The sequence below is a fragment of the Sprattus sprattus genome (genome assembly GCF_963457725.1).
Source record: "Sprattus sprattus genome assembly, chromosome: 9".
Classification (NCBI taxonomy): Eukaryota; Metazoa; Chordata; class Actinopteri; order Clupeiformes; family Clupeidae; genus Sprattus; species Sprattus sprattus.
The window spans coordinates 12,617,446-12,640,146 of NC_137928.1; the positions used below are offsets into that span (position 1 = coordinate 12,617,446).

The 22,701-nt window shown below is 39.7% G+C and overlaps 1 protein-coding gene across 1 annotated transcript; it reads left to right on the forward strand.

The window, feature by feature from the left end:
- Nucleotides 1-8,075: 8,075 nt before the first annotated feature.
- On the forward strand, nt 8,076-14,220 carry LOC308369803 (TRPM8 channel-associated factor homolog; the record flags this gene model as incomplete). Its single annotated transcript, XM_080844340.1, has 8 exons — nt 8,076-8,686; nt 8,898-9,509; nt 9,792-10,780; nt 11,607-11,701; nt 11,796-12,012; nt 12,491-12,730; nt 12,905-13,236; nt 13,978-14,220. 8 exons carry the CDS (start codon nt 8,076-8,078, stop codon nt 14,218-14,220), a joined length of 3,339 nt encoding a protein of 1,112 aa, XP_080700466.1.
- Nucleotides 14,221-22,701: the final 8,481 nt, after the last annotated feature.

The window sequence follows — 22,701 nt, forward strand, 5'->3', positions numbered from 1 at the left end:
CCTTAAATCCTGTGCTGACCAACTAGCTCCAGTGTACACCATGATCTTCAATACATCCCTGGCCCAAGCTGTCGTCCCATCTTGCTTTAAAAAGTCAACATTGTACCGGTGCCCAAAAATAGTAAACCATCATGTTTGAACGATTACCGTCCAGTGGTCCTGACATCTGCAGTGATGAAATGTTTCGAAAGGTTGGTGAAAAATTACATCTGCACCTCCCTGCCCAACTCCAGTTTGCATACAAAGCAAACAGAAGCAGAGACGATGCCATCTCCAACCTGCTAAACACCACTCTTACCCATCTGGATGGTGGGGGGGGGGGAACTATGTGAGGATGCTGTTCATTGATTACAGTTCAGCTTTCAATACCATAGTCCCCCTCCGCCTGATCGACAAGATGAGGTCGCTGGGGATCAACACCCATATGTGCAACTGGGTGCTCAGCTTCCTTACTGACCGCCCCCATGCAGGTGGTGAAAGTGGAGGGTGGTGTTACCTCTGGGCCGCTGACCCTCAACATAGGTTCCCCTCAGGGCTGTGTTCTGAGCCCGCTGCTGTACAACATCTACACTAATGACTGCACAGCCTCCGGATGTTCAACCTCCATCATTAAATTTGCAGACGACACTGTGGTGCTGGGTCTTATCTCTGATAACAACGAGCAGCCCTACCAGAACCAAGTGGCAGACCTGGCACTGTGGTGTCAGTCCAACAATTTGGCCCTAAATATAAAAAAGACTAAGGAAATGGTGGTGGACTTCCGACGGAAGCAGGACAGCGGGGTGAACCCGCCTCACCATCAACGGGGAGACTGTGGAGAGCGTTCCTAGTTTTAAGTACCTGGGGGTGCATCTCACTGAAGACCTAACCTGGACCCTCCACACACAACATGTGATAAAGTCATCCAGGCAGCGGCTGTACATCCTCCGGAGGCTGAGGAAATTCAAGGTCTCCCCTCCCATCCTGAGGACCTTCTACTCCTCAGCTGTGGAGAGCGTCCTCACAGGATGCATCTCCGTCTGGTACGGAAGCTGTACCGCTCAAGACCAGGCCAACCTACAGAGGGTGGTGCGCTCAGCTGAGCGCACTATCAGAGCGTCCCTACCCAACGTAAATAACATCTATCACAAGAGGGTGGTGTCGAGGGCTAAAAATATCAAGAGGGATGTCACACACCCCAATGCCAGCCTCTTCACCCTGTTGCCGTCGGGTAGACGCCTACGAAGCCTACACTCAAGGACTGAGAGACTTAAGAGAAGTTTTTATCCACAGGCAGTGAGACACTTAAATTCAAATTTTTAATTCAAAACCTTATTTTTTTTTTAGAGTTATTTTTAAATTTTATATTATTTACATTTTGAATTTTATCTTCATAAATTAATTAATTTCATATTTGATTTATTTTTGCACAGTGTGGAGCATATGCCCTATTACATTTCACTTCAAATTATTGTATGTGACAAATAAAACACTTGAACTTGAACTTGAACTTGAACATTTCCATTTCACTGCGCATGAAGAGGTGTACCTGGGACTCCAGTACACTTCACAGATAATTGTGTGTATCTGGGAAATTGCTGTCCTGTTACGCAATCCCAGATCCTTCTGGATATGTACAAGGTTTTTAGGGCCTGTCTGAAGCAATAAGTTGTCAAGGTAATTGTCTTGGGGGTGCTTCCGAAGGAATATTTGTATTTCACACCTTTTACCTTGTTTACAGTTGTTTTAGGCCTACTATGTATATTTCTTTATCATTTTTATATAAATGTATTTTCGGTTAACTCTACTATTTACTATTTTACAACATATGAATTACCTTTGTCACAATAAATCCAGAGAACACACAGATGTCACATATTTGACGTGATTTTCAGAACCAGTTATGGGAGCTTTGATTGTACGCACTGAATGAAACCTACTTTATGACTACTGTTTGTATTGTCATAGCCAGTCATATCATGATGCAGTGCTAGCATCAATATGATTATTATTATTGTTTTGATAACTACATCCTCTTATCTGTTCTTCAGCAAATATGAGTGTCTAAAACTACATCTGTTTGACTATTCTTTCATGAAAACTGAATATTACCGTAATATGATTTAAAATGGATGTGGAAACTGCCTACCTCTTTAAAGTCAAACATTTTTCAAACATGCCTATAAAAACAATACAAATTGATTGCTCTTCTTCCACATTTAGCTTGTACCTTAGATCAATTTGAGATAAAACAATCAATATCTATTTCAATACAGGAATACATTTAGTCATTTAGCAGAAGCTTTTATCCAAAGCTACAAGTTTTTGTATATACATTTTTACATCTACACTGATGGCACACTGCACATCAGGAGCAATTAGGGGTTCAGTGTCTTGCTCAAGGACGCTTCGGCATTGCGAATCGAGCTAGCAATCTTCTGATTACTAAACGACCTCCTGAACCACTGTCGCACAAAATACAGCTGTCATATTGAGTTGTGCAGTGCACTCATTTGTTTTTCTCTCCCTCTCTTTTAAGTTCACACAGCAAAAGTAACACACTTAGCGGAACGGAGTCGAATATCGGCACACGTCGAATATCGGCACCATACCTCGTTGTCATGTTTACATTCACTGTCGTGATCAACTTTCGGACACCAATGGAGAGAAACGTAATCTCCCACAAAAATATGGCAGTTAAGCTTTACTTGTGGAAAAAATTAACTCTGTAGACCTAATTTAAGCTTGCGAAATAGTGTTTTTTTATAGTGCACTTTTGCGTGTACCTAAGTGTGGAACACTCAGTGGCGCGACGAATATTTCGTTTGGTCTTTAAGTTGTACCGTCGGATTAGTTCTCTCCAAGATGAAGTTTAACTGTCATTTTAAACTGTCATATCAAATGCTAAAACAGATACCATGACGTAATGTAAGTACGGATGCTCACAGAGATCAAATCCGATTACTCTGGTCGTTTAGACCATAGACATGTATGATGGTTTAGACCAGGGCTGCCCAATTTGGGGCCCGCGGGCCAAATGTGGCACGCGCTGGATTTATTTTGGCCCGCGCTCCGGTCAGAATTATAGTTAGAACGTCATTCGTTAGACAGCATTTTAACCCATTTTTGACAGGGTCTCTGTTTCAACGTCATATTTAACTAAGACTGGTTGCAGTTCACTGCTTGGCCACAGTTTTAACATTGTTTCAGATGGGTCAAGGGGGGCGCTATTGACCTTTTGTCAATACAGATCCATATCTATGGTTATCTTGTTGCTATGCTAGCTAACTAGCTAGCTTTTACCTTAACCTTAAACGATTTAAATGGAAGAGCTCCGTTTGCATGAAATGATAGCTAGTTATCTAGCTGATGTTATAGTCTTCTCAACTTACATGTAGGCCTATAATGGGAAAAGGTAGAACAAGTTCATATTCATGAGTTCAAATTCACACATGTCAACACGAGTTTAGCAACTGCCAACTGTAAGTACCTTACTTATGTTTGTGTAAAGAATGTTGATATGAAATATGAAATCAACCAGTAGTCAATGTGCAAGCTCTCTCTCTCTCTATCTGAGTTGGGGCAGTCTGTCCTTCAGTTGAGGTCAAGGCATGACGCTCTCTTGCTACAAGTTTCACCTGCTCGTGTTAGCTTAACAAATGTTTGTGGAGGTAGCCTTTGGAGTCAAGTGCTGTCACGGCGCTTGTTTCCACGGCACAGCTTACACGTAACTGTTATATCTTTCTCTTTTGACGGATACAAATAGAAAATAATGGGAGTATTTCCATCGAAACATCAGCAGTCACTCTTGTTGCCTGCAATCATGTTTATTAGCCTTTAACTTGCTGTTAGTTGATTGGCCATTATAGAAGTCCCCTACCTATCTTCCCTGTGTATACTAATAGATTACATAAAATTAGTATGATATGTTAATAAATGTTTCTTTTTTTACCTGAAGCAAATGTTATCTTTCCCCATTATTTTCGTCTTGGAGTATACCAGAATGCTTAATTTACATGTTAAAATAACAAAAAAATCTGGGGGGGATACCCCCAGACCCCCCTACAGGCAGGGCTTGGTTTGTCACCTTTTTTTTAGCCCTTCTGAGTTTGCAGGTATGTACATTAAAGGTAATGTTAATTGGGTACACATATGCAATACATTTCAATATAATGGGACATGACCTAACATGAAACTCTGGTTTTGGCCCGCGGCCCTCCACTCCGATTAATATTTGGCCCCTGACAAGAAAGAATTTGGGCACCCCTGGTTTAGACCCTATACATGTATACATGGTTTAGACCCTATACATGTCTATGGTTTAGACCCATGTCAATATGAAAGGCACTAGTTGAGAAATTGGACGGAAGAAGTTTGCCTTCCGTAGTTGCGTTTACAGTTTACCTAAAACAAAGTTGAATTAGATAAAATGTTTGTATTTCCACTAACAATATTACAATTACAATACCCTTATTTTGATGTCTTAATTTTTAATACATAACATACATAATCACGCCATGTTTGTTTTGTGCAGGTTTAAGTGAATAGACTGCACCTACAACTGAATCAGGTCAAAGCAAGCCCACAAAATACCCTAATTAAACTAAAATAACACTATTGAGATTAACGTTTTCTTGACAAAACATATTGTGACTAAGGCATTTGTACAGAAATTAAACCAGGATACGTCAAAGCAATAGGAAAAGCATTTTATTATCACGAATTCAACGCGGTAAGTGGAGCAAAGTGGGAGTGACGATATTCGACTCATTTAAAAACGTACTCGAAAACGTGTCACCGTAAACATTAACAGAAATATTTTGAAATACGGTTTCTTACGGTGTTAAACGAGTCGTACAAGTTGAAAAGGACAAACATCTCTCTCGAAAACCGTTGGTTTGGGTAAGTTTACACCTAACGTTAATCTATAAATAGACATAGTATAGCGATTTCTTAACAAAGCGGCCGATATCCGGAATAGTTGTGAAAGGAACACACATAGTATTTCAAACCCGAGAGTTGTGACCTTGCCTGACAGCACTGCAGTATCTTTCAACACTGAGAACGATGTGAACTTGTAAGGCTATAGTCGAGCATTATTAATGCCACAGGCCAAACAGTGGATGTGTAACTTTACTAGTATGGAATCAATAGTAAACAATATTACTCCCAATTCATTTTTTAAATTTAATTTAGTTTGATTTGTTGTTATCCTGCAGCTGTCTGTTAATCCCCTGATGTGTTTGTGATATGTCAGAGGCTAACACATGATTCATTTAATTAGTTTAACATGAATAAAGTAGACCAGCCGTACCAAATTCCCTGAGACATGAATTGCTGACACAAGTTCAGTACATTTTATAGTGAGTGGTATTTGAAGAATTTTGTCCCCAGGGTAGCTGAGAGGGTTTAAGCCAGGTTACAACACGCAACCTGTCAGTCCGAAGGGAGAGGGGTTTGTCCAGGAGACTACGTCTACGTTGAGATCATAAGAAGTATAAAAAGGAAGTGATGGTGGGTGAGACATCCAGGAGCACAAGACCTTACAGGGTAAGATACTCTTCAGTTCTCTAATTTCCTATTAGCTGTTATAGAACTGCATCTTTCCATTACCTATACCTGTTGCATTTGGCTGTGATGTTTGCATCTTACATATTATCTAATTGATCTATTCTATATAATATATTGAAATAGTTTGTTCAAATAATGTGCCTGTGTAACCTGCGTGGTAAAAACGTTGTATAGAAGTCACACAACAGACGTGTTTGAACTCGCAACCTTTCAATATGGGCGTGCTAGCATGGAGGCTAAAACCCATAGGTGCACATCTGTAAAAAGAGGGCTGAGAGAGACATGCAGAGATGAAACCCACAGCATTTGATATCTCACAAAGAAAATCAAAAGTCAAAAGTAAATCACGTTGCTCATGTAGGCTTGTAAAATATCTGTCGTCATACATACATTTTTTGGGAAGTAAAGAGAAAAGGGCTATGCTCCGCTGGTGTTCATTATTAAGCCCATTTCAAATCAGCTTTGAACCTTTTAGGTTGTTCAGATATGCATGGAGTTCTATCTAGAAGATCTATAAAAGAGAGAAAGGAACTTTTACACATTAATCGCATATTTCATTAATTACAGTGCATGAAATGCCCTGTATTGTTATTCCTAGGCTGCTTCTTCTTATTCTTTTTACCTTTTTCTGCGATTAATTCAGCCCGAACCGCTTAACTTAGAAACTTCGTTCAAACTTTGTCACGTAGGTCTTGTAAGGGAAACTTATGCTATGTATTTTTCACTTTTCTAAACTTTATACTTTTTAAGATATTAAAGAAAAACTAATACAATTTTTCCCATTGACTTACATTGGGCCATTATGACATCATAATAGGGTCATCAATCTGGCTTGCACATGCTTCACTGACACCTGCGCCAATGTTCCAAGGCTCCTCTTCTCTCTGTCCCTCTCCATTCAACTGTATAACTAGGAATATTAAGAGACACCTTCCATACTCTACTTTTTTTTCTCTCTCCTTCTTTCTCTCTACTTTCTCTCACAATCCATCTCTCTGCTTCACTCTTTTTTCTCTCCTTCTTTCAATATGTTCCCTCTTCACTGTCTTTATCCATAGCCACTCTTCACTCTTCTTTCCTTTCTTTTTTCTTTCTTCCACTCTTCTTTCCTTTCTTCTTTCTTCCACTCTTCTTTCTTCTCTTCTTTCCTTCTTCCACTCTTCCTTCCTTCTTCCACTCTTTTTCCATTCTTCTTTCTTTCTTCCACTCTTCTTTCCTTTCTTCACTCTTCTCTCTTTTCTTCTTTCCTTTCTTCACTCTTCTCTTTTCTTCTTTCCTTCTTCTTTCCTTTCTTCTTTCCTTCTTTCACTCTTCTTTCCTTCTTCCACTCTTCTTTCCTTTCTTCACTCTTCTTTCTTTTCTTCTTTCCTTCTTCCACTCTTCTTTTCTTTCTTATATCCTTCTTCCACTCTTCTTTCCTTCTTTCACTCTTTTTTCCTTTCTTCTTTCCTTCTTTCAATTTTCTTTCTTTTCTTCTTTCCTTCTTCCACTGTTCTTTCCTTTCTTCTCTCCTTCATTCACTCTTCTATCATTTCTTCTTCCTTTCTTAACTTTTGCATTTCATGCACTGGTATTTCCTTCAGGAAATGCATTTTCTAGTTATTGTTATTATTGAATTCATTAAAAATAGTTCATACTGGAATTATGTAATTATAGCCATTCGAAAAACATCATGGTTCTTACAAATGCTTGATTCAATGCTTAAGTACTTAAGTAACTAATTTAGGTTGTGAAATCAGATGGTCTTTCTTGTGTTTGGTATGGCCTTGGAATGCTTACAATCGGTGGCTTACTGGCAGGCACTGTTGTTGCCTTTTAGATAGTTACCTTGCAACTATAAAAATAAAAAATGATTGGTGCTGCTTTACTGTAACTACAAACTTCACTGGAATCAAAATGGCTGAATTTCTCTAATGTAGAGAAATGTATGTATATCTTATGTATACATCTATCTATACATTTATCTCATGCATCATCATTTCCTATGGCCAATTAGAAATAAGCTCCATCATTTAACTTTTACTCAATCAGAACCTGTTGAGTGTTTGGTCCCGCTATCCATTTCTTGGGATAGTCGTGGCGAGGTCAATTACAGTAATCTGGTTCAAAACCTGCCTGTTCACCTCTCAGCAGTCAGCCTTTTTGTTTTATTTGTTAGTCATTTTAAGTTGATCAATGGTCACCAGATACAAAAATATGACCTCAATTGCCAAAAACATTGAACTGCATAATTCGATAAGTCTAATGACCAACAATATAACAGTATAATGTTTTCATAACTAGTAATATTTTTACATGCTGTTCTTACATTCCCTTTCAATTTCACCTTTATTTGTTGTAGTTTATGGTGCTACTAGACCCCAGCCAAAGCTGAAAAGAATTAGTTTTGTTGACCAAAAGGAGTTCCAGCTGAATATCCCAACTATCATCAAGTAAATTAGATACTGCCGTCTGTGGAGCACTAAACCTCCAACCAAAGCAAGAAGGATTTACCACAAATTACCACCCCACAAAATTAATCCAGAATGGCCCAGGAAGAAGCCTACTCCACTCTTATGCATGGAATAAAGGAGCTCACCTTCAAAGGGCCACCAGTACCCAGTGAGCTGCTGCTGAATGGCCATCATGCTTTTCCACTGGCTGTGAACGCCCAGGATAAGGTCATCATAGCTGCCTCATGCTATGGCCTTGGCCGCATAGTGGTGATGGGGCATGAGACGTACCTTCAAGACTTCCCAGACCTAGTTAAGAATGCCCTGGGTTGGTTACAATCTTCATCTGGCAGGGCTACAGTAGGTGTCCATCCCGGCTGCCAGGCCTTTGTGGGAAACCTTTCCTCCTCTTCAATTCAAGCAGAGGTCTGCCAATTCAGAGGTGATCTTGGAGTCTATGTTTCAGATGCCTATAAAGTCGACCCATTTGCTGAAGAGCTGGTGAGTTTCCTGAAGGAAGGAGGAGGGGTCCTTCTTGCTGGCCAAGCCTGGCACTGGCACCAGGTGTATCCTCAAGAAAAACTACAGCACCATTTCCCAGGAAACAAAGTGTCTGGAGTGGCTGGCATTTACTTTACCGAGGACTTTGGGTCTCATGGATCTGTCACGGTGCCATCGCAGATGCCTTTCAGTTGGCCTGCAAGGTAAGTACTGCTTTTTGCGTAGTATTGTTGTAGTTTAAGGATTTGTCACTACAATATGACTCAAATGCTTTACACTAAGACTATTCATTCTGAGAAAATGGGTTGCATTTACAGCGCTGCACAATTCACCACTAAAACAAACTCATTTACAACATTAAAAACGTCCCCTCTTTGATGTACCTAATTACAGTATTTTACCTCTTTTCCATAGAGCTCTCGAGGGAGCCTATTGTACCCTCATGCATGGAATAAAGGAGATCACCTTCAAAGGGCCACCAGTACCCAGTGAGCTGCTGCTGAATGGCCATCATGCTTTTCCACTGGCTGTGAACGCCCAGGATCAGGTCATCATAGCTGCCTCATGCTATGGCCTTGGCCGCATAGTGGTGCTGGGGCATGAGGCGTACCTTCAAGACTTCCCAGACCTAGTTACGAATGCCCTGGGTTGGCTCCAACCCTCATCTGGGAAGGCAAAAGTAGGTGTCCATCCGACCTGCCAGGCCGTTGCTGAAAACCTCTCCTCCTCCTCAATTGATGCAGAGGTCTGCCAATTCAGAAGTGATCTTGGAGTCTATGTTACAGATGCTTATCATGTGAGCCCATTTGCAAAGGAACTGGTGAGTTTCCTCAAAGAAGGGGGAGGGGTCCTTATTGCTGGACAGGCCTGGTACTGGCACTCAGTGAATCCCAAAGAAAATGTTCTGCTAAACTTCACTGGTAACAAGGTGTCCAGTGTGGCTGGTATTTACTTCACAGAGCACATGGGGACACATGGACAAACGACTGTCCCACCAAAAATTCCTCTCAGATGGTCCTCAAAGACGTAAGTATCTTTTGCATTTTCTCCAGGCCGAGCATGTGTAATTCATTTTGTGTTTGGGAGATAGGCAGGGGATAATGCAAACCCAGTTATCATTGTTGCCCTTTTATAGAGCAATCACTACTCTGGGCAACCCTTAAAAAGTATATATTGAGCAGCAAATATCCATTAGTCAATGTCAAATTAACATCTTAAAAATGTTTGTAAACCTTGTGTGAAGGGCACCATTTAGATGTTGATTCACAATTGTTACCTTTTTGTTGTTGTATTTTATTCTCAATTTAGGGCGAAAGAATACTTTAAAGAGGACCTTGAGGTGCTGCTGAATGGAGTCTCTGAATTTGATATCCGTGGTAGTGCAGTACCTTCACAGGTCCTGGTCCATGGCCCACTGGCATTTCCCATTGGCACTACAACCGATGGCAAGGCCTTCCTTGCTGGAAGTTACTATGGACAGGGTCGAGTCATCTTGGCTACCCAAGAAGCTTATCTGAGTCATGAACCCTTGTCCCGCTTCTTAGTGAATGCTGTGCGCTGGTTGGAAAACGGACGCAATGGTGTTGTTGGTGTCTCACCTAGGCTGAGAAGAGTAACAGATCTTCTAAGCAGGTCAGATCTGCCATGTGAAGTGAGTGACTTTAAGAATGACTTCAGTGTCTATGTGTGCACCTCATACAGTGATGATCACTGCAAAGAAATCCAGAGCTTTGTTGCTGAAGGTGGAGGACTCCTTATTGGTGGCCATGCCTGGTACTGGAGTTACAGCAATACTGCAGCTGCTGCTTTGACGAAATACCCAGGCAACAACATTCTCAACCAGATGGGTCTCTCCCTTCTGACATCAACTTTGGATCAAGGATTATATAAAGCGCAATCAGGACAAGAACTGTTAGAGGTGTACCAGTTCCGTCAATTCCTGCCACGTGTTGTGAATTATTTTGCTGAGAGCCAAAGTCTCAGTGATGATCAGCAAGAATTTCTGCAGAAGATGGGAAGAGACTGTGCTGATTACCTCACCATGTCTGCTCATGACTGCGCTTCCTATTCCTCAGTGCTGGAGATACTGACAGACTTGGTGAAGACGGGGAAAGTCCCACAAGTTTGTGGAAGCTGTCCAGTCAGTAGCGCTGAAGACCGTCTGCTCCTTGAAGTTGCCAGTGAGGTGTGTAAGGTGTGCCCAGATCCGGATGCCCTACTGCCCTACATCATCAAGGATCTCCCAGCACTGCCAACAGTCAGTGACACCAGGGTTGTCATCAGTGCCTATACAGGAGGTTAGTCTAATCACAACTCATTAGTGTAGTTCATACACTTCATATTTATATGATAGAACACTAAATTGAATAAATTGTTCAGTTACTATCCAGGGTGTGAGTGTTAGAATGTGAAATAACGGTTTACCTTAAAATGTATCAATCTGAAAACATTCATAATTAAGGTTCTAGACATGAAGCTGGACCACTGTGTGTTAAATACAGAGGGGTATTAAGTAATTTGATCTTTTAAAATGTATGTTGTTAAGACCACATGGCTCGATGTGGAGGTAACATAAATGGGGAGACCACACAGAGTTAAGTTTTAAAGCAAAAGATAATTTATTAACTGATTAAATGAAAATACTTACAATGACAATGTAGCATTTCAGGCAGGGGTGACGTATTCATATGGCGTTAGAATAGTTTCAAAATTCGCAAATGAAAGTCACATGAGGCATAAATATATTTACTAATTCACAAATGCCAATGCTGCTACATTTATTTACAGACCAGCGTGCAGCGTGCATTCACAACCCGCTCCATTATTTGTGGATTTTTGATTCTATCACAATTCACAAATGTGTTTATTTTTCGACTACATCAGGATATCAGTATATGGCGTTTTTGTGAGTGATTATAAGAAGTGAGTTTCTCAAATAGTTTAGTTTGATCAGTACTATTAATCTATATCTGGATCTGGGCCATTATTCACTTCCTTAAATGTTGCTAATTCTTCTTAACATCAGAAAGATTTGCTCATTCTGTCAAAGAAAGTCAACAATAATTGAGGAAGAAATGTTTGTATGTTACAATTTGAGTATTGTATGGTGGTTGTGTACGGCAGATCGTGAAGAATGGATCAGCACTGGTCTGTACCTGTCCCCTGGTATGAAGACAGATATTGAGTTCCCCCCACATCTTGTGGGCAAAAATTGGATGGTAAGCAAAAAATATTTCAGCCACTACAAAGCCATTTTGTAACACTTTAAAACACTGTTTCATGTTACTCAAACTCTTCTACTGCCTCCCCCAGGTGCAGATCGGCTGCCAGTCTGACAACCTTAGGAAAGCAAATGTGTTGAAACGAGCACCAGTGGTGTGTGAGCGCTTCCCTGTGGACAGTGAAATAGTGCAGGTGTGGAACATCTGGGGAGGTCTCATCTATTTAGTCGCCCCACCAAAGTTTCATGTGCAGCGGGGTGCGGAGATAGTTGTACGGACAGCTGTTCGAGCACCATATTATAAGTCTGGTAAGGACTAATGGATGGTATGCTTTTACCATCCCACTCATAGGATCTGCAATGCCTAAACTGGGACTGGAAATTAACTTCAAATGTTTAAATGTTCAATGTTTATAACATTTTCTTTTTGGTGTTCCAGGAACTTTAGTATGACATACTGTATACCATTATCACTTGATGGAGACAGTTACTGAAGGCATGACACAGTCAACAAATTGATGTTTCTTAATAAGAAGTGATATATCTGTAACATCACACTGAGATTAGGAATATACAGTATAAAGTGAAATAATTCTGTAACAAGCATCAATGTATGTATGATTAGTAATTTTGCATAGGGTCACATGGATTTAGGCTTCTACCAGAATAGAAATAACTGACCTTCAAAGTAATGTATGTAATGGTGTAGATTAAATACAAATGAAAATATGCTGTGATAAGGATGCAATTTTGAATGATGTTATGGTCTTCATCTTGTCATTCCCAGGGGAGACTACTGGACACCACTGGCTCATGGGTATTAGGGGTTACCCTGCACCCTGGGCTGAGCTAGAGTTTGAGAACCTTATCATCACTCTTAACTCTGAGTTAATCAGAGACCTGGAACGACCAGATTTATTAGCTGAACAGTGGGATGCAGTCATGAGGGGTATTGCTGATCTGGCAGCCAAACCAGCCAAGTTTCCACGCAAGGAGCGATTTGTGGCAGATGTGCAGATCTCAGCTGGTGTGTAATGCTTTTGTGATACCTGTGTGGAATATATTTTGGTTGATGGCAGAAATTGAAACAAATGATCTAATAAGTCAATAAGATGGCATCTGAAACAGTTTTGACTGTTTTAATGAAATTGTGCTATTAAAAACCATGATTCAACCTTTGTTTTTAATTTGCCTTTAAAAGGATTCATGCACGCTGGCTACCCAATCATGATGCAGATCCCATCGGCCCCGGACCTCCTGAAGCTAACTGGCAAAAAGGATCCATGGGGACCAATCCATGAGTTAGGCCACAACCAGCAGTTGCATGTCTGGGAATTTTCTTCCCACACTGGCGAGGCCACCAATAACTTGTGGTCAGTGTTCATATGTGAGACGGTGTATGGGCTGCAATGGCGTGATGCCCATAGGCAATTGAAACCCTCAAACCGATCTCGACGCATCCAGGATTTTATTAAAGGAGGCCGTAAACTGGAAGACTGGAGTGTCTGGGTGGCACTTGAAACCTACTTGCAGGTATTGTGTGAGTGTGTGTGTGTGTGTGTGTGTGTGACATCTGAGTTTGAGTCTAGATTATATCCATACAGACTAATCAGACCAAGACCTGTTCCTCCATAACTCTTGCTGTCAATTTAAAATAATTAAACTCCTTTCAACATTGTGGTAATAAAACATTAATGTAAAGCTGTTCAAGTTAACATAAATATCCCTAATGACAAGCTAGAGAAAAGACAAAGGCTGGGTATCCCTTATAGCCTTTATGTATATTTTCCTTCCTTCCTCAAACATGAATCTATCGATATTGCAAGCCAGTTTTGGAATCTTCTTCCCATTTACCATTATTATAAAAAATATCCTTTACTGTTTAGAATCTAAGCTGGAAGTTATTCTTGGACATAACTCATTGATGTTTGTCGAGGTACCAATTTTTTGTCAGAGAGTGAATATATAGATCTGACTAGTGGTGGTAGTATGCTGGAAAAGGTGTCGCCAGAGACCATAAACACAGACCCGGGTAAACACTGACTGAAGAGACAACTCTACTCTGCTTTCTCTACAGTGTTTGCCTGTCAATATGTTGCTTGTCAGACATCATTGACAAGGTTGTGGTCAGTTTAGAATCAAAACAGTTTTGTCCTATATTATGTATAATACAACCGTTAGACTGGGTTGCATATAATTAATACGGAAACATTTTCAATTTCAACATTGAGCGCTGTGATACTTTATCGCCTGTCATGTAATCTATTTTGCCAGCTCCAGGAGAAGTTCGGCTGGGATGCCTTCAAGAGGTTCTTCGGTGCCTACCACAACATGGATGGAGTGCCACAGGACAACACAGGGAAGATGAACACATTTGTTGAGACATTTTCCAAATTGGTGGAAAGGAACCTGACATCATTCTTCAAAGCCTGGAGCTGGCCAATAGAGGCTGCCACTGATTCAAAGCTCTCAGGTCTGCCTGACTGGAGTGATCATCCAATGGCCCAGTATGCCTGAGAGAGGATAGACTTGTGAGGGTCTTTAAAATATGCTTAGGCTTGCTAGATTGCAATAATGATTATCATTTTTGTAATTTCTTTGGCATGAAGGGCAGTATATTGACATATTGTTTTGAGGGTAAGAAAGGGAAATTCTCAATAGCTTATTTCTTAATACCTCTTTAGAACTGCATATAGCTCCTTCCATGTGACATACTTGCTTTTTATTTTATTAATTCATTCACTGTCCTTAAAATGCTATTGTTCTCTCTTCTAACACTGTGATGTGTTGAATTACCTTGCAATGTAATCAAAGAGTTCTATCTGTCTACCTGTTCAATTTATTAAATAATGAAGGTACATCTTTACCTCCTCGGTGTCACACCTGTGACTGCTCAGTCACAATAGAATAGCTTTTACATTTACATACATTAGAGCTTTTGAATAATAACTTTTCAATTGCTGGAGCTTGGAAGTAGAATAAATAATCCTCTTGATTTGTTCAACCAATTACACTTTTCAGGATTTTCTGAAGTGCTCTGTTTTTCAGTCATGCTTTATAGGGTGTCTGTTGTGGCTACATTCATAGGTGTGTGTGTACACTATGACATCTGAAAAAAAAATGAATAAAATGATCTTAAAGCACCCACCATGGCCCAACTTTTGTATTCAATGCCAGCATTATAATTTAAACAAGCAATACAAGGACAAAAAAGAGAAGGCTAATAGTTTAAAGATTGTGATTTACAAGTGTAAATGGGCTTGCCCAAGCTTTCATGGCTGCCTGTGCACTGCAGGTGCAAGGCTTTATCCTAAAGGCTCTAAGGTCGTCAAAAAGAAAGGGTTCCTTCTATACCCTTCCTTCAGAGGCTTGATGCAGAGGCAGAGGCAGGTTGAATCGAAAGAAATCCTTCCAATTTAGCTTCAAAGTGCGCTAGACCGATACCTTCATTGTTTAAACTGTAAACTTCCCTGGGGAAGCATGCCACCAGACCCTCCAGTGAAGACTATCTAACTTGATTAATTGTATCAAAAAGGCTTAAAAGTGCACCTTGAAAAGCACACAGTTGGACTAAAAACAGGACTTACAAAACAATATTATTTTATAATTTGACCACTGCTCAGAATATACATGTATTGTAAATTACTCACTGACTGTCTTGGATTGAAATGGGAACGGATTATGCAAATTTCACACCTAACAACATATCTTTTCACCAGGGTAGGGCTTGTCAAACCTACAACTTCAGTCTTGCATTCCATCTGTTTTGTTTGTGCACACATAGGAAGCAGTGCTAAAAGCTTTTTGGCAGGTCTTAAAAGAACAATAATTATACGTTGACACTTTGGCTTTAGGCACATAGCTTACTGTTGGAACTCATTTCAAGCAACATATTCTATTCTTGTTTTGCAACAATACCCCCTGAAGCAAATTATAACAAGGGCATTAGCAAGTATGTGATGAAGGTGAGGAAGTTGAAGGTGAGGAGTAAAGTGATGAAGGTGAAGGTGAGGATGCATTTGTAGCACAAACCAACTACAAGAAGACATAAGAACATGCTGGATAGGGGTGGGCGATATGGGCAAAAAAAAATATCTCGATATTTTTTTTCATTTTGAGGATAACTATAATTAGACGATATTTTAAAAAAAAAATGTGATTGGAATTCTCAGAGTTATACCTTCTTGGAGATTACAATAATGGGCACAATGTTTAAGGAAAACACTTCTTTATTGTCTTTAAACTAAAATAACTTAATTGAACTGCAATGCAGAAATATTGAACTCTTGTAATAAAGTGCTCCATGCATCCATGAGAATAATTGCACATCAGAAGCAGTTCTTATGGCCTTATTAAACTTAAATTTCTGTCCAGGATTGTACAAAAATACAAATACATGAACATTAGAGCATGGATCGGGACGAATTTTTCTGTACGAGCCCGGCCCGGTCCGACAGAATAGTAACCGAGTCCGACAGCCTGACGGAATCAATTTCTCAACTGTTCTTAGTACTAATGCCACATTGACGTACGTTTTTTATGAATAGCCTGGCTTTATTAAACTTGGGCATCAACAGTTAAATGCTCTCTCTCACAAACAAGCACTGTTAAACGCACAAGCGTACACAATAAGGCCAATAAGCATATTTAAATTAAATGAATCACATTGCAAGAACGTTTAGTAAAATGGTGCGGCTCCTTTAAGGAGCATGTACAGGGAGGGACAACGGTGACTCATAATTTGGATGTAGCAACAAACATTTATGTGCTGTGAAAGCGTTAACCAGTATGTGAGTAGGGATGGGTATCGTTTGGGTTTTTTCCGATACCGGTACATAACCGATACTTTTAAAACGATACCGGTGCCTAAACGGTGCCAGAACCGATACTTTTTTTTTTTTTTTTAATTAAAGACATTAGGCTTATTTATTGCCAAGGCAAATAGTTTTCTTTAAATTTAACAATATATTAACTGTTTGAGGTATACTATAAATAAAAATAAATACAAAACACTTGGCTTCAAACCTTTTAACTTCAAACTATAAACAATATATTAACTTATAACAACTGTTTACAGTATACTTATACTTATAAATAAATATAAATAAATACATAACAAACTCTGTACACACACTTCACACTTCAGTAATACTTTTGCAGAAATATGAGCATGTTTGCCTTCAGAGTAAAACAAATATTAATTAGTTTGCATTTATTTAAACCCACTGGTTTCGTGAATGTGTACTGCCCCTTTAAAAGTTTAGCTTCAGGGCCTCTTGAGTTCTCTCCCCCATTTAGACGCAATTTTGTTGTTGCATATGCTGCACGTCGCGTTGTTTGAATCTTTTTGTGCGAAATACAGCCACACTTTTGATCGTTTACCTTTCGACATTTTCTCCGTTATATTGATGGCTAGCTCTGTTTGTGCTTGCTCTGTGCAAGGCTGCCTGCTCTTCGCTGTCAGACTGTTGCAATGTTATTGTAGCGTCCAAGTTAGTGCTCTCTTAAGAACTCACATTGAGAAGGAATATCTTTGGATGAGACGGTAGCTCTCCGTTTAATAAAGCGTATCCAACTTCTGCTTAGAACAACCACACTTATCTTGAAACCGAAACCACACGCAAGTCAACCCATTACCATGGCAACTCCTCAACACAAATCCCGTTTCCACTAGTCCCATACGGAATGCAGCGTGAGCGACACAGGCGAGAGTCTATATTGGGAGATGGAGCAGTTTTATATGTGCCCCACGAAATCTGTTATCAACACAAAAAAGTATACAGATCGTACTCAGAAAGATCTACGCCACTAACGTTACTTCTCGTTAGCTATCGCTAGTTTTGTTAAATTATAAAAATTTTAATAAAAAAAAAAAAAAAAAAATTATCTGCTCAGGCACCGAAAGGAAGCACCGAAATCTGCGTTGCATTTCGGTCCGGGTAGGTATCGGTTGTATGGAACCGGTGCCGTATTGGTACCGGTTCTCGGTACCCAACCCTATATGTGAGTAATGTGAGTTTTATTAAAGCATAGCGTGTGTAATGTGTAGCTATTTCATTCCGTTTGCTAATCTTTCCTGCTGTCTGTTACTGACCAGCAGCAGACGTAAAGGAAAGGGAATTAACCCTCAAGTTATAAACATGCAATCTACTTCGGCCGTGGAGCATTTTACTCCCCTACAATATTCAACTACGTTCAGAGACAGACAGCAGGAAAGGTTAACAAACGGAATGGAACATTACACATTACACACACTATGTTTTTAATAAAACTCACGTTTTATGCTACACCAACGGAGGCACAACAGACATCACCATGCGCTGCTAACCTGTTGCAAAGTGGATGCGAGAAGCCATGTCACGTGATCACGTAGACCCACTAGTCGTGTGAGTGCCGTGCTGTGGGGAGCGCTGCTGCGCCGTAGGTTATATTAAGGACATGATGTGAACAGTTTCCCCGTGCGTGTCATTGTTTTTGGCGAAGTCATTTAAATACTCAATAATGTAATTTTGCACATCGTTTGAACAACAATGACGATATTATCGCAAACGATATATATCGCCCACCCCTAATGCTGGATCAGTTTTTGATTTAATAAAAAATGTCAAATGTGTCATGCCCTGATCATTTCATATGTCCTTTCGCTGTATATCCATACTGTAGACGGCATTGTGTTATTTTTCCTTTAATTCTTCTTCAGTATTACTCCACCCTCAACACAAATACAAACACAATACTGTTATATCACCTTCCAGCAGACATCTTATTATATCATCAGCAGAGGAGGGCTACAGTTACCATCTTCATTGACTTTATTACGTGTATCTAAGTATTTTTTCCAAGAAAACTGTATGTATGTATTACACAGGAGTACATTTAATGCAGAATACTTTTCACTCTTACACTTTGTAATACATTTGGTGAACGAGTTATCTACTGTCCCTCCGTTCTAACGTCGAGTTAGCTGGTCAGAAGCACAAATGGATCGGTTTTTAGTGAGGAGAGTGACCGAGGGACAGACTGACAAGGTATAGGGACAAGGACAGGCTTCCAACAAAGCTTCACAGGATACAGGGAAACAAAGTCGGAAAAGAAAAAGAAACTAGAAAATGCATTTCCTGAAGGAAATACCAGTGCATGAAATGCAAAAGTTAGGAAAGGAAGAAGAAAAGAAAGAAGAAGGAAAGAAGAAAGGAAAGAAGAGTGGAAGAAGGAACGAAGAAAGGATAGAAGAGTGAAGAAAGGAGAGAAGAGAGGATGAAGGAAATAATAGTTGAAGGAAAGAAGAAAAGGAAAGAAGAGTGAAAGAAGGAAAGAAGAAAGGAGAGAGAAGAAAGGAAAGAAAAGTGAAAGAAGGAAAGAAGAGTGGAAGAAGGAAAGATGAGTGGAAGAAGGAAAGAAGAGTGAAAGAGAAAAAGAGAGTGAAAATATTGAAAAAAGGAGATAAAAATGGAGTGAAGAAGAGAGATTGAGTGTGAGAGAAAGTAGACTGAGAGGGATAGAGAGAAAGATGGAGAGAAAAAAAGTAGAGAATGGAAAGTGTCTTAATGTTCCTAGTTACAGTTAAATTGAGAGGGACAGAGAAGAGGTTCCTTTGATTTGGCGCAGCTGTCAGTGAAGCACAGGTGCAAGCCAGTTTAAAGACCCTATTATGATGTCATAATGGCCCAATGTAAGTCAATGGGAAAATTTCGATTCGTTTTTATTTAATATCTTAAAAAGTATAAAGTTTAGAAAAGTGAAAAATACATAGCATAAGTGTCCTTTACAAGACCTACGCGACAAAGTTTGAATGAAGTTTCTACGTTAAGCGGTTCGGGCTGAATTAATCGCAGAAAAAGGTAACAAGAAGAAGAAGAAGAAGAAGCCTAGGAATAACAATACAGGGCATTTCATGCACTGTAATTACAATGAGGAATACATCAAATACGAATTTACAGTGACGACAGACAGAGCAGGAGAGGAGGTACCATTATGTTTTGTGTGTTCAACATTACTGTCAAATGAAACCATGAAGCCGTCGAAACTATGGGCTGAAACACACCAAATGCGTTTCTAAAAACGTACACACTTCAAAAACATCTTGGCAAAGTGCGACGGGCAAAACCGCCGCAGGCAGCCTTCCTAGCCGAGTGTGCCACTGATAAGCGGTGCGCTTCCGCGCCTTGCTCTGAAAAGTTGAGAATATTTCAACGTTTAAGCGCTCCTAAAAATGCTTGAAAGGCGTGCCGCACCACAGGAAACAATGGTTTTGCTACCGTCACGTTTTAAAAAACGGTGTGTTTCAGCCCTATTGCGGCATATGGAGACGCATCAAGTTTTCTTGAATGCCAAGCCTATTGAGTACATGCAACAGATGTTTATGTGACTTAAGTTCTTTAAAAAGTTGCCAGACAGAATTTCCACAGCTTTCCAATAAGGATGAAGAAAGCAATAAGGTGTCTTTTGCCCTTTCCAACGATCTGTGTGAGAGCGTTTTTTCTATACTGGTGTACTTAAATAATAAGTAGCTACAGGGCGAGGCTTGAATCAGATAATGATATTAAACTGTTGCTGTATACCATTTCATTACGAAAAGACCATGCCCAGATTTCACACTGTCCCGTCTCTCCTCTCACTTCAGAGGGCAGAGGATTAGCCTACTTTCTAGTCAGAATGGTGGTCCCTGGGACAAAACCAGTTGAAAACCCCTGATCTAGTATCATCCAGTCTTTCTCTCTCTATTCTGCTCTAAACCTCTAGTATCATCCAGTCTTTCTCTCTCTATTCTGCTCTAAAACTCTACACCCTGTGTTTTTTGAATGTTCTCTGTTTTAAACTTCTTGTACACAATGTGTCTGAATTTATTCTGCTCTAAACCTCTAGTATCCAATATTTCTGAATCTAGTCTACTCTATACCTCTACTACCCAATGTTTAAACCTCTGGAACCCAACCCAATGTTTCTTAAACCATTCTGCTCTAAACCTCTCATCAGTGCCGCTGCTAGCCATTCTGGTGCCTTAAGCATACTCCTCTAAAAGGGCCTCTGTCTCAACGTCCTTTGTAACTCAGGCTGGTTGCAGTTCACTGCCTGGCAACAGTTTCAACATTGTTTTAGATGGGTCAAGGTGGGACGCTTTTAACCTCTTGTCTATACAGATCCTAAGTTAGTTACCTAATGTTATAGTCTCCTCGATTTAACTTCTTCAATTACAATGGATGCCTGTGACACTTCGTATGAATGAGCTCATATTCATGCATTCATATTCTCACATATTAACACCAGTTCATCATGTGTGAAGAACTCTAATATGAAATATGAAAACAACCAGTAGTCAATGTGCAAGCTTCCAATTGAATCGTGATTTAAGATACTCAATTTGAGTTGGGGCAGTCTGTCCTTCAGTCGAGGCATGATAATCTCTCGCTTCAAGTTTCACCTGTTCGTGTTGGCGTAACAAATGCTTGTGGAGTCAAGTGCAGTTGAGAGGTGCTTGTCTCCAGGGCACAGATTACACTTAACTGTCATATTTTTTCTCTTTTCACGGATAAAAAAAAAGCCTGTGATTGGAATACAGGACTGGAGCTGTCCCTGGCGAGACAAAACAAAATCACCCATAATTCGGGATGTCGAACAATTTGGGACGTTTGGCAACCCTACTTAAGTAAGAACATATTTGAGTGTGCTAACATCGGCAATAACATCAGCTAGTTCGAGGTGTATGCATGGGCTAACCATTCAATTAGCAGCACATTACCCGTATACAATGATTAAACATGGACTTACCTGAAAGTCATGCACGGGCATCATTTGTAGTTTCTTACTCTTTCTTTTTTTTCCCCTTGACTCATGTTTTCTTTTTGAGGCCATTTTCGAAAAGTTGACCTAGCCTACTGTCAAAGTTCGTCAGGCCACTGAGATAGGAAAGGGTATTTTTGAGCAGTTCAATACATCTCTTGTTCTGCCTGTATACATGCAAAAAATGTGCCTTATATTTCTATACTGAAATAATATCGGCATTATAATTATTATAACTATGATGATTTTATCGTTAGCCTATTTTTGGTGCCCCCTCAGGACCTGGTGCCCTATAGCGCGTAGTGCACGTTATGGGAGCGGCGGCACTGCCTCTCAAGCCCAATTATACAATTTGTTGAGAGTTGTTAATGGACAGTGTTGAGCACTGTGTTTTCATGAAATAAATCTTTAGTTTTTTTTAAATACTCTACTCAAAACCTCTCTTGTGTGTGTTTTTTTAATCATCGTGGAGTGCTATTTAAAGCACCTATCATGGTCCCACATATGTTTTCACTATAATCATTACAATTTAAACAAGCAATACAAGGTCAAATAAGAGAAGGCCAATAGTTTTAAGAATGTGTTTTACTAATTGTTACAAGTGTAAATAAGCTTGCCCAAGCTTGCATGGCTGCCTCTGGCTGGCTCTTAGGCAGTGGCATTATTTTGGGCAGTGTGGTTTAAGATTATTGTATTCATTTTTTCCAATTGGTTGAACAAATCAAGAGAATAACTATGATTATTTATTCTACTTCCTAGCTCCAGCAAATCAAAAGTAATTATTCAAAAGATCTAATGTAAAAGCTATTCTATTGGGACTGAGCAGTCACAGCTGTCACGTCACATGTGTGACACGGGGAGGTAAATTTGTACCTTCATTATGTTATAAATTGAACAGGTAGACAGATAGAACTCTTCGATTATATTGCAAGGTTATTCAACATATCACAGTATTAGAAGAGAAAACAATACGATTTTAAGGACAGTGAATTAATTAAGAAAATAAAAAGCAAAGAAAATGTAATACAATTGAAAGGAGCTATATGCAGTTCTAAAGAGGTATTAAGAAATAAACTATTTAGAATTTCCCTTTCTTCTCCTGGTAACAATATGTCAATCTACTGTCCTTCATGCCAAACAAATAACAAAAATGAAAGTCATTATTGCATTCTAGCAAGCCTAAGCATATTTTAAAGACCCTCACAAGCCTATCTTCTC